General features: G+C 40.1%; 1 protein-coding gene across 1 annotated transcript in view; it reads right to left on the reverse strand.

The window, feature by feature from the left end:
• Positions 1-15,613, reverse strand: part of JARID2 (jumonji and AT-rich interaction domain containing 2) — a 211,470-nt gene that overhangs the window by 25,850 nt on the left and 170,007 nt on the right. The window contains exons 6-7 of the mRNA XM_054284528.1: positions 10,722-10,951; positions 1,942-2,959 (exon numbers count right to left, since the gene is read on the reverse strand). Coding sequence (XP_054140503.1) covers positions 1,942-2,959; positions 10,722-10,951 — 1,248 coding nt within the window. The remainder of the gene's footprint in view (positions 1-1,941; positions 2,960-10,721; positions 10,952-15,613) is intronic.

A 15,613-nucleotide genomic window follows, 5' to 3' on the forward strand; every position in this document is an offset into this window, starting at 1 on the left:
TGACTTAAATAGGAGATCTGGCACATTATGCAGTAGCAGTGTTTAACTTTTTTTTTTAAATTGCCTTAATTTTCCTAAGTTAGGAATACTTTTAAATTGTTTAGTGAGCAAGCTCATTTTAAAAAAGAAAATTTTAAATCTTCAGGTATGCATGTAATACCAAAAGCTGGCACTACACAAGCCTTTGGCAAAAGTCCCACTTACTTCAATGGAAAAGTGATTTGGCCTGGAGAGAAGGGCTGTGTATGCATGTCTACTTAAATAATTGTGCATTTATAACGACAGTTTATTTTATATGTTTCCTGACAGAACCAACAAATTCTTCCTTGTTGTGCACTGATGATCTCCAGCTTCTTTTCTCCATTTTGTTTTTTATTTTAAACACAGGATAGGTAGGAAATTAACCACAGAAAGGATACATAGGATGCAAATTTTTAAGAGACCACTGTTTGCTCTGGTTATATGGCACCCAGCAGAATAGAATCCTTGACTATTCATTAGGCTCTTAGGTGCTTAAATAATACAAATAATTAACAGTAATGCCATCTTAATGCCAAGTTAAGGTATTTCATTAAAAAGTTAACATTGTTCCAGGAGCGTTAATCGAGCTGTCTTGCACATTTTCTTCTCTCTCTTGCCAATGTAAATGTAATTCATTATTTTTTCCATTAGCATACAACCATTGCATACATTAGGCATACAAAATGTTCATTTATTGCTGCTTGAGTGATTTTAATTTTCAGATTTCCTTGAACGTTTTTGCATGGCTATTGCAATATAGCGCTAAGCTATCATTCCTCCTTCTTGAAACTTTGTTATTTCTCTGCTGTGCCCTGCATCAGTTTACCATAAAGTCTGCAATCATTTTGTGTGCTTTTATGCATCTTCCCTCACTTACCATATGTGATATAAAACAAAGTTTAAGAAGGAGGAGGCGGGGGAAGGAAGTGTTGTGAATCGTTTAAACAGAAAAGCGTCTCCTTTAATCCAACCAGCCGAAAGCTGCCTCGGGTCGGATCATGCCTCAAAGGCAAAACTCTAGCCTTGAGTTGCAGCATGCAGGTTGGGGGAGCTTGTGACTCAAAACACCTCAAAAACAAAGGGAAGAACTTACAAAAATTTGAAGAACTGGTTTATAACTATGTGGTGTCTGCAAAGGCAGTAGAGATGGAGGTAGCTCATCCAATAGTTCATTTGTATGCTGCTGTTGTCATGTTTTTACAAACTATTGTCACATTTTTGTCACGTGTCATATCTGACAGCAGACCATAAACCAAGAATTCTGTTAAATAAGTGATTCTCACTCAGGCATTAGCCCTGGCAGACACCTGCTGGGAGAAATAATGAAACCTCCATTTTGCAATCAACTACATTTTACTGCCTATTCTTGACACTTAATGGTTGTTAAATGTCAGCAGGTCACTGCGAATTTGTGATTTTAAGTGTCTGAGTACCCAAACACAAGTCAGTTCTGAGATATTTTCTTTCCCCTTTGGTTAAATGTTTTTAAAGGAAGAGGCGGGGAGAAAAATGCATTAAAGCCTGGCAGCATTGCAACCTGTTAGGAAAACATCTTTGGAAATGTTCAAAAGATATTCTGAAACAACCTTTAAAACAAGGCTATCAATATACATGGTCATACAACCACATAAATAAACAGCAGGGAAAGAAGAAGATTCTGAAATCTGAAGACCAAGGTCCCACGGAGCAATTTCTTTTTCCCCTGGGTCAAACAGGGAGGGAAATGGCAATATAAAGTCACCCTGGAAGCTCTCTGACAACCTACCTGCACTGTGCCTGGCCAGTGGAAAAAGAGAGAGATTCAGAGCTCTGCAGTGTTACCTGAGCAGGGGCATGGTTAAGCATAAAGGCAAACAGAGCATAAAGTCTATACAGACACTTAGAAGCAGCTGCAAAAGGCCAAGGAATCACAGCCCTTACCTATGAGTGGGAGTTCATCCATGGTAATGCCCTGAGATTTGAGGTGCTTCTTGATGCAGGCCAGCCGCTGCACGTTGGGTCCCCAGCGCCTGCCTAGCTTGTGTATGTGCTGAATCTGTGTCACAAACCGCATTTCATCGTTTAGCTTGCACTCAGGTCTCCAGTCTGGAGGAGGAATCACCCTGCACATCCCATACTTCTCTACCTGAGCTCGGACTGACTCAATGTATATCAGTGGGTCATGAAATTCCTTGGTGGAGGGCCTAAGGATGGGAATCTCCCCCAGCATCCCCCACCCAGACTTACTACTGCCCTTTTCGTGCTTTCCCATTGAGTCTTGTGGCTTGTGCAAGGACTCCGCTTGAGAGGTAGAACGATTTTCACAGGAGGCATTTTCAGTTTTGCCATGTGCTTGTTTCCCTGGCGTACTCTTTCCAGCAGTGGCTCTTTTCGGCCTATTTCTTTCCAAACTCTTCTCCGGCACTTCCTTTCTAAGGTGTCCATTGAGCAAAGGCTTTTCTACTGCTGCCTTTTTGCTGGCAGCTTCTGCCAAGTTGACGGCCCCTTTCATTCTCTTGGTGGGCGACTGTATTTTGTCCATGTGATTCGTCTCTTCCAGCCTCCTCTTCGAGTTGCGCAGCCCCTCCCTCAACTGTCTCCCCACCTCCTTAGTGCATGTCTTTTGGTTCAACTTGCCATTGACTTTTACACCATTAACAGCGGTATTGTTAGACTTGGATGCTCCAAGGGATAGCACCTGTTTGCGGGTTTTTGCATTGCTACTTTCTATTTTCCCTGAGATTGTGTGGTTGACAGGTGAACTGGGTTTGTGGTGATTTAGTTTGGTTTCCTTGACCAGTTCTTTCTTGGCTTTGGTGTATGTGACAGTTCCCTTTGTCACTGTTGCAGTGTACTTCACAGTTTTGGACGGTGAAGGTCTGACTTCTCTCATCTTTTTGGCACTGGCTGCATTTGCACTCGGAGATGACATTCGAGTGACCCCGTTGACTTTAGAAACCTGAATTGCCAGAAGTGTTGTAGGAGGAGCAGAAGGGAGGAAACACAAAACAGAAAAGTAAATTAATAATGTGACCACTCAGCCCCAGTCTCCCATTTGCTGGACAACCATATTCTGCAGTCCTGACTCCTGGCCCCATCACACAATCTTCACATAATGGTTTGCACACAGGTAAGAGAGGGGACTAGGCATTTATAATAATCAAATTAAAAAAAAAAAAAAAAGGTTTGGGTTTTTTTTTAATTTACCAGAAAGACCTGGTCTTGCTTTCACAGGGTACAAGGCCTTTGACATTAGGAAGGGTGAGGTCCCTTGCTTGCACTGCCCCTGTCCTTGTCTACCAGAAAGCTGTTATGGGATTAGGAACCACAGATAGTCTGATTTACAAACTAATACCTGCACTACCTCTTTTTCTGGCCCTCAAGACACTTTATCTCTCTCCCATCCAACTTTACGTGGATACACATTTCACTACTTCTCAGCAGACAAAATAGGCAGCATACATTATCTACTCTAACTGGCATCTGCACTTTTGCAAAAAACACATCGAGATTCAAATCAATTTACCTTCTATCCATGCATTCATATAAAAAGATATGTGGAACACATTATGCACCCAACAGATCAGCATGGCCATGAAGGATCCAGTCTGTCATACATATTAAATCTTGGGCAGAATGTTGTTGCTGAAGTTGATAATTTGAAATTAAAAAAATGTATACAGTAGTACAATGTATATTTTTTTTCAAGTTTGGTATCTGGGCAATGTTGCTGACACACATTCTATTAGATCATATTGTATCAATGGAATTAGACTTGCTGGACTCTGCTGCTTTCTGTTCGACATTTAAATAGAGTTGTGAGACTAGAATTTGTATTTTAACTACAAGATGTGTTAAGGACCAAAACCAATCCCCATCTACAAAATGAATTGAGATAGCTCAGCACTGCCAAAGCTAAACCCCACTACTAAAAATGAAGTTCAAGTTCAAAACTCAAACAAATTTCAGCATTTACACAACTTTAAACATTGACTCCTTGCCTCCTTAAATGACTGTGAGCACAGAAAAACACACCCAAAAGTCAGAAGCATTGATAAAAGTGCTCAAAGTAAAAGCATACGGTACAATCACCCCTTATCAGCACTCAGGTGAGTAAAACCACTTCCTGCAGAGTTTTAATACTTTCTCCTGGGGGATTCTGAAATCCTTGCCAAATCTGTAAGCATGGCAGCTTCTCTAAAATAAATGCAAGAACTGCAGTCACTTATATAATAATGATACTATCTAATAGGGATTAAATAGAGGCTGAAAATACTGTGCTATGGTCTTGCATGCAGTGAGTTCTGGAAGGGGAACTGGAACCTGAAGATTCTGCATACACACACATACAAGTGTGTGTCTGTGAGTGTGTTCATGCACATTTCCTCCTCTGTACTACAGAAACTGGAGCAGGAGTAATGATCTTTTAAAAGCCATCCATATTCTTGTCCTTCCTGCGCTTGAGAGGCAGAAACACTTAAGGAAAATCCAGTTAACTGATGACATGAGGTTTTACCTTGAGCTTTTCAAAGATGCATGAGGTATCATCTGGAAAGCAAACACTTGCAAACAGAAATGCAATTTACCCATTTCCCTTCAAATTTAAGCAGCACTCTGTATTTGAAATGCAGGCCCAGATTGAACTTTTACAGCACTTCTTCATGCTGCAGAACAGACATGGGTAGAGAGCTGCTGAGACACTGCCTCTTGCCTGCAGCAGTCACAACAAGCATTGAACATCCCCGGATTTATAAATAGCTAGGAACAATGATTAAAGATTTTACCTAGACTAATAAAGAAGAATTGATTGAGAACTGGAAGGTAATCTGAGTGACAGTGATCATGAAATGGGTTTTCATTTCTAAAATGTGACAACAGTAGAGAAAGGACAACAGACTTAAAAAAAAATGAAAAAAAGGAACAAAAAGCCCCCAGAAGCAAAACAAAAGAAAAGAAAAATTCACCTGAAAAAATCCAAACCAAAGCAATTTCCACTTAGAGGAAAGGTAAAAAGCACAGGCCATTTTGGCTGTTCACAAAGTTCTCTAACGACTGGAAAATTAGAAAATGATCACAGTAGAAAATGGTAACACAATTATGGGACTAAGGACAACTATACAGAAAAAGAAAAAACACGTATTAAAATCAAAAAGGCCAAGGAGCTAAAGAAACTTCAGTTAGCAAGAAACTAAAACAGAAAACAATATATAAATGCCTTAAAAATACAAGATAACAAACAATGGAAGAGATAAAGCACCACACAAGGAAGGAAAACAAATAGCCTGACTAAAGTGTTCCTGCTTCTTTTGCATTAACCTTCACCAGAAGTGCCACTGACTGAATATTTATCAGGTACAGAACATAATCCATTTCAGCAAAAAGGATAGGATAGCAACTCCAGTAAGGTGGAAGGTACATGAATGACTTAGGGCATGGCTCCTGGAAATAAGCTGGGGTAGACAGAGAGTCTACCTAATTTCCAATCCTAAAATAATTTTGGAACAAATCATCAAACAGTTAATTTGCAAACACACAAATGATTACAAAATAATGTTAAAAATAAACCAACAAAATCTATCCAGGTTTTTGTGTAATAGCAAATCTATCAAATTTAATCATCTTCCAACAGACACCTGGCTGAGCAGGTAAAGAAGCATCTCTGCTGCAGCAGGATTCCAGTCACTGTCCCCTGGAACATTCCATCAAAGTCCTCAGACACATCCCAGACATAATCACTCTAAAGTGGCAACATCAGGGACTAAATAAAGTCATCCTCAAGAAAAGTTTTCATTGCTACAGTTTACTGTTGTCCTAGGAGGGCACTTCACGTATCATTCTGCAGGCACTTGGCTTTCCCTTGGTTCTAGCAAGTATTTTCAATATTGTAAAATAGTGAAACACACCTGGAAGGAAGAGGCTGTAATCACTCACAGGACAAGATCAAAATCTTGAAGAACCTATTTCAGAACATTTCTACAGTAAGAGGAAGTGCTATATTTAGGAGGCACAAATCATATACATGTAGGGGAAGAATAACATTTGGGGACTGCAGTGAGCTGCAAAATGCAATGGCAGTACAAAGCACACAAATCACTTTCTGAGATCTATTATTAAGGATGTTGACAGCAAAGGGTAGGAGGCTCTTCCTAGGGAGAGCTGGACCCAGCACTGGGGCCATACTGAGAGAAAGATTTAGATAGAGGAGCAAGTCTAAGAGAACACAAAGTGTTCAGGAATTTGGAAAATAAGATTGTTGCTGAAAAGCCAAAGGAGTTGGTCTTACTCAGAAAGAGATCACTACGGGACAACTCTGTAACAGTCTTTTGATGCAGAAGGAACTCCTCTGAAAAGAGACAGTAAATACTCTATGTTCACTGGGAAAAGCAGGAAGAAAAAAATCTCATTAAATGTCTAAAATGATCTGAGGCACAACTAGGAAAATTTGCTCATTAGTAGAAAAGGAAAACATTGGAAGAAGCTGTCAATGGACATTGTGGAGTCTCCTCTACAGGAGGTTTTCAGAAGGTTTCAGGAGGCTATAGCTGTATTACTGTGCTGTCAGGTATAATCAAGACAAAACCTCAGTGTGAGCAGTCAGGCTGCATGGAGGCACCTTGTCATTCCAGCCTGCTGATGATTTTTTCTGAGGAAGTTGTGACCAGAAGTCTGAAGGGCCACCTGGGGCACTCCTGCAGCAAGGGCTTGTGACACAGGGGCTGAGAACAGAACACAGTAAAGTGCTGATGGAAAAAGGCAAATACCCTCACAGCTTCTATTCAAAGCAAAACATGCCATGAGCACCATCGGCTTTAAGACAGAACCTCCAATCTTAGATGGTAAGCACAATACTTTGAATTTTTATTCAAACTTATCATGGAGTCCAACCATTAACCCAGCATTGCCAAATCCACCACTAAATCACGTCTGTAAGTGCCATACCAACAGGACTCTTTAAATACCTCCAGGGATGGTGACTCAATCACTTCCCTGGGCAGGCCATTGATTTATCCTAATACCCAGTCTAAACCTACCCTGGTGCAACTTGAGGCCATTTTCTCTGGTCCTATCTCTTGCCATCAAGAGGAAGGAGTTGACCCCAAGCTGGCTACAGCCTCTTTTCAGGCAGTTGTAGAACACAATAGGGTCACCCCTGAACCCCATTTTCTCCAGGCTCAACAGCCCCAGCTCCCTCAGCTGCTCCTCACCAAGCTTGTGCTCCAGACCCTTCCCCAGCTCCATTTCCATTCTCTGGACACACTCCAGCCCCTCAATGTCTTCGTTGTGGTGAGGGGCCCAAAACTGAGCACAGGGTTTGAGGTGTGGCCTCACCACTGCTGAGTACAGGGGACAACCACTGCCCTGCTCCTGCTGGCCACTCTATACACACACAGGTGTCATCCTGGCTGGTACAGGCCAGCATGCTGTTGTTGGCCTTTTGGCCTGCTGGGCACTGCTCGCTGTTGTTAAGCCATTGTTAACTAGCAACCCCAGGTCTTTTTCTGCTGGGCAGCCCTCCTGCCTCTCCAGATCCCTCTGCAGAGCCTTTCTACCCTCAGCAGGTAAATGCTCCTGCTCCTGCTGGTGTTGTGTGTGAAGTGACTGAGGGTGTCCTCAATCCCCTTGCCCAGGTCACGGATGAAGATGTTAAACGGGGCTGGCCCCAACACTGAGCCCTGGGGAGCACCATGGGTGTCCAGCTGCCAACTGCATCTCACTCCATTCACCAGCACTCTCTGGGCCCAGCCATCCAGACAGTTTTTAACCTAGCAAAGAAAGCACCCATCCAAGCCTTGAGCAGCCTGTTTCTCCAGGAAAATGTGTGGGAGGTGGTGTCAAAGGCTTCACTGAAGTCCAGGGGACAACATCCACAGCCTTTCATTCATCATCTAGGTGTGTCCCCTAGTAGGAATAAAGTGACTGATATTAGCTGTACATGATGCAAAGTCTTGAGCCAAAAGGTGAAACTAAGGATATGAATAATCTCATCTTTGCTTTTCAGCTATGTTCCTAGTTTTGCTGACATCTTCAGACCACTCTTTTCTCTTCTTCACTGAACACTTGCCCTGGAGTAAAACATGGTATGATAGATTTCAAATTTTTCTTATCTTTATTTAAAAAAAAAAAAAAACAGGACCAGCACTGTCTTGCAGCAATTGGTTTGTTATATTTGAACTGGTCTACATACATACCTCTGCACAGCACCTAGGATTCAGCCTCCAAAACCATACACAAAAAAATAAACAACGTGCTAGATAGCAACCACAGTGATAAGAGCAACATTAGCAACACTGAGATCACTTTTCGTACCAAACAAATCCAAGTTATGCAACTGATTTGAATTCATTCATAAAAACAGTTCTGTGCTTATGAGTTGTGCAGAGGTAAATTACCATATTAGGCCAAGAGAGGGCCCCATTGAACTACATTTCCTTTGCTCACAACCCTTTAAAGTAGGAAGACTTTGAAAGATGGCAAAGGAGAAAGCAAAAGAGATAAGGAACCTGTGACAAGTGCAAGGGCACACCAGAAGAAGAAAGACATCAAAACAGAAAATAAGGAAAAAAGAAAATCCCTGGCAATCTCTTGTGTTCTGCCTTTATTTTCTGTAAGACTTAACAAAACAAAACCACACAAAAATAAACCATGCAAATGCAGTGATCAAGGAGCAAAAAAACAGTGGAAGAAGGAAGAACATGTGGCTGGCACCCTGGGAGAAAAATCTCCTTTTGGAAAATACTGAAAAAGTCAAAGACTCAGGACAACAGAGAGAAATTTAGCAATGACCCATAACTGGTAAGTCCAGGGTTGTGTACAAAACTAAGGCTTTCTGTCAGGCAAAACATATAACCCACCTTAAATTAGCTAGAGTCATATTTTCATTAAAATTTTTAAGAAAGTACTTATGCTACTGTGGGTTGCAGAAGAAAATTTAGGTGTCTAATCATTTCTTAGGAAGAAAAAAAAAAGAAAACCCACATCATCTTGACTTTAACCTCCCCTTATTTTCTGAAGCCTGGGGACCACCCTTGCTGATGTGTCCATGTGGTGTGACTGCTGCTTGTACGGCATCGCTTTATATTTTTCTCCATTGTGTGTCACACAATCAAAAACATTTAATACTCTATGAAGCAAAACCACTTGGATTGTGGACAAAACTGTTCTACACTTTTCTTTTCCCTTTCAGAACTACCTTCAGCCGAGGCAGCAGTTGACTTTCACAAAAGTTTTAGCCAACCAATCTCCGATGATACAATTTTAAAGCATTTCACACCAGTGTTCCAGTAGGTTAAAAGAATTAAGAACTGCATTCTTATGTTTTGGGAACTCGTTCAAAGCCATGAGCTCATGACAGAGGATGTCACAGCAAGGACCATAAGATACTGGTAATCACAAAAAAGAAATTCAAAAGGATGCAAAAGAAGGCAGACATTCACACTAATGCTTCTTAGATAAGGGCAAATTGCCATGGTGGAATAAAGAATTAACGTTTTAGAGAGGTACAGACACACTGTGAATAGCCTTCTGGATCTCAAACCTGATTTAGAAGGTAATACAAATTTGGTGGAGGCATTTCAGGTGAACCTAAATCACCACTGAAACACACAGCATTAAAGATTTCTTCAGCAAGAGCATCACTGCTTTTCTTTTTGCCATTTTTCATTTGCAAGCCTGTGACTCAGAGGTGTCATTTAAAGGCCTTGACAGCCCTCTACAAGATGGCAATTCCAGCTCCCCTGAAGACCAGGTCAGACCACTTAGAAGAAAAATCTTCAGGTGTCAGCAGGTAAAGACTGTTTCCAATCAGTGCATTGAGAATTCCTCACTGCCAAACAACTAATCAACCAAAAATAAAAACCAAACCAGAACAAACAAAACAAAAACCACCACAACAACAAGAAAACTAAGAACAAAAACCCTCCAAAAAAACCCCAAACAAACCAACAAAAAAACCCCACCCACCAGCAACCAAATCAACATCCCTTGCTCCCCACCTCCCCTCAAAAAACCCCAAAGGGCTGAAGTGCAGCAAGCTTTCTGTACTGCACTGCCCTGGTGCAGGTACTCTGCTAACCCAGCCCCAGCCTGAATAAGGACAGTCACAAGCACTGGAAGACTGGTCTGCTGAACTTCCACACCTGAATTCAAGTTGGGTTGAAACAAATCTCTTGCTGAATATTTTTGCTAACTTTTAACCAAGTAAGATGGAACTTTAAAAACACCTCCTACCAGGTACCCTCATTGTGGAGGAGGGAATATTTTGGAGCACCTTGTTTATGCGTCAGACAAAACATTTTTCCCAGGCTCTGAGGTTTGTGCTGCCCATGTGCAAACCAAGACACCTGAGTGCAATGTCAGGTTCTCCACAGCACCAGTGAGATAAGCCACACAGATCAGCTCCTTCTTCCATGTGCTGCCAGCCTTGGCAGTGTCAGCACAGAGTGCCACTCAGAAAGGTTTCATAAGCAGCAATGTGAACTTCACTCTTTCATATGAAAATACCAGATAATAAAAAGGATTGTAAAGCATGCTCTATATGGACTTCCCATGTATCAATTTTTCTTTTTTCCTTCTTTTTAATCACTGAAAATTACCTCTCTGCTGCTCCAGAGGATTCTTTTAAGGATTACCATGTTCGATCTACACCAGGCAGTGAAAAAAGGAGCTTAGAACCTTAAAAGCCTTTTTTTCCCATGTGTCCACAGCAGAGAACAACTTGTTACCTGTTTCCTTAAGTCCTGAGCCGATCTGTGAAGAGCGTGGTGGTTGTTAGCCGTGAGCCCTTTCGTAGAGGAGCCAGTGTTTGTAGTAGCGTGGTGATTAGCAGCAGCCTGGTCTTTTCGACTCTCAGCCTTATGTTCGCTGTTCCTCTCCTTCCCTGGGGTGGCCTCTTTGCTTTTGTGTTTCTGAGCAGGTTCTTTCTCCTTCGATGATTTGCTGGACCCATTGAAAACTGAGAAGAGAGAAAATCAGGTTATTAAGGGGGAAAAAAAGAAAAGAAAAAGTTTGCAAGACCAAACACTTCATTCAAAAAATCGCAATTTTCTCTGCTCTCAGTGTTGGATATTTAGTGAATGCCTTTGTACATCTAAAGTTAAATCAATATAGAAATAGCACTATTTTGCATATTTCTTTAGATGAACAGATTTACTACAGTATTTCCTCTGCTTGTTAGCACACATTATCTTCAATATCCAAATTAAAACATACAAGGTATATTACTGTTTTGACTGACCTAGATTTAGAATTATGAGTTTGATTTTTATTTATGACAGTTTTAATTATATTTTTTTGCTCTTGCAGTGAGGGAATTCTAAACATAACCTGAACAGAAAAAAAGGCTTATTTTTATACCAATGTAGAAGAAAGGAGACATTCCATGAAAAAGCATGTTTTGTTTTCATCAGTACCCGAACTGCTGAATCAAACTGACAGCAGTTTGCCTATAGCAGACAAGCTGCAAATAGAAAAAGGTACTTCTGCAAAGAAAGGAAAATACTAAAACCATTTTGGAACACGTGACATGAAGTAACACTGGGACCTATGCTGAGCTCTATAACCTTTAATAATAAAGGGATAAGAAAGTGTGGAACAGACACCTTTTTTTTGGTACAATAAATATTATGTGAATGTATACAAACAAGTTTTGTTCCTGTCTCTCTGCTGAATTTATTTAAGAAGAGTCACTGCTCTTCTGTTGTCAGGGAACATGGAAAGTTGAAACTAAAACAAACAAAAAATCACATCACATTTCTCTATTTGTTAATCAGAAATGTGCTGAATTCATGTCAGTGATGCACCCTCTTCAGTGGAGCACTTGACAGAGGTCCCCAAGACTTGTGATCCAACATCCACAATGGCAAATGCCCTCCTGCCTTTTGCTCTTGATTTCTACCCTTGTCTTTCTTTGACAGTTTAGGAAAGAATGCAAACAAGAAACTTCATAAATACTTAATAGCACAACTATGTGAACATTTTATTTATTACACACAACATACACCATCTGTTTGAGAATAGTAACTAAATGCACAAAGTTACTGTTTTCTTGTGAAATGAAAGCCTTCTTTTGTCACTAAAGGTGATATTCCTACAACACACACCTTATCTAAGTTGTGAAGCTTAGCTATCTCTACAGATGTAGAGTATTAACAGTAGGAGCAGCAGTAAGAGTAGTAATAAAAATCACAATCCTGCTGGACAGAAGAGGGGCAGCTAAGCTGCTTTTGAGCCCACCCTACACCTCCAAACCTTCCCAAGCAGCTATCCCAGCTTCCCACAGCCAGAGCCCCAGCAAACTGTTGACCAATTTAATTTTCAGGTCACTTATCATATTTTCAGTTCCCTTATCATATTCAGTCAGTCATAAGTGTTGAAGCTGATTACTTAAAAAAGAAAAATCTGTGATTGCTTTTCCTCCTCTCTTCCTTCCCATTTGCATAAATGAAGTAAGAATGAGAGAAAAGCTGTCAGCAGTGGAGTCACCACAAATTTCTCCATGGTTCTGTCACTCCTGAGCTCAGAAGCAACTGGTGCTGCCCCAGCCAGCCAAGGATTTTTCAGTGATTTCTGCAAAAATCACGTAACCTTTTGTGTCTCATTTCCAGTGATGGAACTGATAATAATTGCCAACCCCTCTCGGGAAGTTCATGACAATACATTCATCCTCCTTTGGAAGGATTTCTCACATCAGATGGAAGGCACTACAGATGCACAAAGCATGACTATTTCTTTTTAATAAGACATAGCACAAACAACCAATGGCAGCTTTGTTAATATGTATTTTATCATTTAGAGTGATGCCTTCCTTTGAAGGGAACAAATCGTACATACTGATCTGCTCCTACAGAAACATTCAAGTCAGAGAGATTAATTTTCTGTAATCAGTTGCCACTTTAAAAATCGAAAATTACTAAAACAGAAAACAAAGCCAAAAAACCAAATTGTGCACTTCTCAGGTTCACAAAAAAAAAAAAAAAAAAAAGGAGGAAAAAAAAAAAAAAGGGGAACATGAGACAAGGTATATTTTATATGCAACAGCTCATTAAATTTAAGTGTCGTGGGAACCCTGCCAGTTTTACCCTCTGAGTAATTATCTTTTGTCTTAATTTGTAAGATTCTTGAAAGGGGGAAGAGAAATATAGGAGGAAAAAAATGTTCAGTCTCACAGGAAAAGCTTAAAAAGCTAGTGTCTGAAAACACAACAAAGGGAGATGTAGATGCAAAACAGTTTTTGCCACACTGTCTTCCAGTTAAACAGTAGATGGTATCACTTTCTATAAAAATCAGTATTTGTTTCTTGCAACACCTAGATTACTGTTATATCCAGCTACTTTATATTCAGCTGTAAAACCTTTCTGCAATAGTAAGTTCTGAAAAATTCACAAACATACACATCATTCACATCATGTGAGAAACTATCTAAATGCTGACTTGATTAATTACAAAATGCTATTGCAAGCCAAGCATTATGGGGTGGAAAAAATCCCCAATACTATGATTTTCCTCCTGTCTCACTAAAAATATTGAAGCAAATTATTTACACAATACATTTATTTAGTATAATACATAATTAAACTCTGGCCCCAACAGCGAGTATGACAGTTAAGAGAAAAAATGTATCATTAAAAAAAAGACCAATCCCCCTCAAAAAAATCTTGTTGTTAAAGTGTAACTGATAATAAGCCAGCAACCCCCACTTCTCAAAGGAAAGAAAACAATAACCCCCAAAACCTCTGCAATAAATATTACTGAGACCAAATTTGTTTTAACAGTGAAATTATTACCAATTCTTTTGTGCCTTCTTATGCAGCAAATGGCATTCTCCTTCACATCTGCCAACTCTTAAATATTTCTGATGCACACAGAAAATCAGGAAAGGTGTATGCTGTGCTTTATGAACCCTTGAGAGGTGTGTTCCAGGAAAATCTCCCTAGAAATAAGTCTGATATGCCAATATCCAATGTTCTGTTCCCAGTCACTTTAGTTCCTTGCTAAAGAGCAGTCAATAAAGGTTTCACCCTTGAAGCAATAATTTCACTAAAAGACAGAAAGACAAAAAAAGAAGTCCAACCTACACTAGTGGTGGAACTTGCATTCCTGAAGCAGAAATTATGTGTAGTCTTGAATTATGATTATTTTATATATATTTTATATTTTATTTATATATATATATTATATATACAGCAGCTACCTTACTCTGTATTTCCAGGACAGCTTTTAGTTAAAGGTAAGAAGCACTACTAACGAGTAATTAAGAGTGTAAGTAAATTATTAGTGCTCAGACACTCCAGATAGAATATATGGGTATCATTATACTTGTATCTATTTGAATGCTTATTCTCAAAATGCTGTGTCCTCCAAAGCTATTATTATTATTAAACTGAAACAATAAGAGTCCCACAGTGAAATACTTGCGGGTCTTTTGGTTAGCAGGGATGATCAAATGCAAAGGAACTGAACCACTACATTCAAAACTCACAAGCACTGGGGGTTTTAAAACCACTGATATAATTTACGGCAGCAGAGTAAAACCTTATGGCAGGCACGATCCCCATGGATGCATCACAGAGCTCCCTGCATCGGGGGAACCAGACCCCGGGCACCAATATTCACCCAGGATCCCATACTGGGACTTTGGGGTATCTCATTTGAAACTGTGATAAAGAATCCCTGCACAAACCAATGCAAACTGTGCAAATTGTGCCTCTATTAGGTGCAGCTAATGTCTAAAAAAAATTTTTGGTCAAGTAAAGCCACAGATGTGCTCAATTACTACAGATTAACTAAGCATTTACTACAGGAATTGACACTGTAGTGGGCGATAAACATAATGTGTTTTCAGCAATTTTCGGAAGTATTCCTACAAATTAATTTGCACACAAACACTTCACAGGATCCAGCCAGCCAACCATTCAGAAGCTAATTTATAACACGCACAATAATCAGGCTTTCACTGTGCAGGCAGCAGAATTACTGGATTGGGTTCAGTCAGCTATTGACTCCGTGGACAAAGCTTTGTTTCCCAAGCTCTCCTGAAGGTTATTCCTGCACCTGATATGCTTTATACTTGGGATAACTGGGGAGGTTTAGTATGGACTGCAGAGTACAGAACCCTTTTGCTGTGTGCCAGTGGCTGGGAGATGAAGGCATGGACCATACACATGTGCTGCATGTTGCAGAGCTTGCACTGCATAAAGCAAGTGATTGCACATTCATAAAACTATCCAGAAAACAGAGGGGAGATAGAAGTGAAAGGGAGAAGTTTTGTTTTTATAAGGAGAAAAGGGAGCCTTGCCACTATTGTGAACCCAAGCCAGCTATTCCAGGGCAAGCCTCATGTTGTTACATAGATCATGTTTGGGAAGAGATGTAGTATTAATCAACTTTTTGGCACAGAGTACCCGTTACTGTACAAAAACATTCTTGCTCTGGCTTTAATTCAGTTCTAAGTCACTGTGAAAACATTTACGTGGCTCTCAAACTGTGTTAAAGGACCCAGGCAATAATTCTTTTCCCTTCCCGGAGGAACTAAAATAACCTTATAGTTCCATAAAACACAGTATTTTAATACTGCCAATTGTTTTCCTTAAATGTTGGGCATGTTCTGACTTCCATA

The sequence above is a fragment of the Melozone crissalis genome, unplaced genomic scaffold (assembly GCF_028551555.1).
Source record: "Melozone crissalis strain CALT ecotype California unplaced genomic scaffold, PUWL_Pcris_2 ptg000042l_1, whole genome shotgun sequence".
In the NCBI taxonomy this organism is placed as follows: Eukaryota; Metazoa; Chordata; class Aves; order Passeriformes; family Passerellidae; genus Melozone; species Melozone crissalis.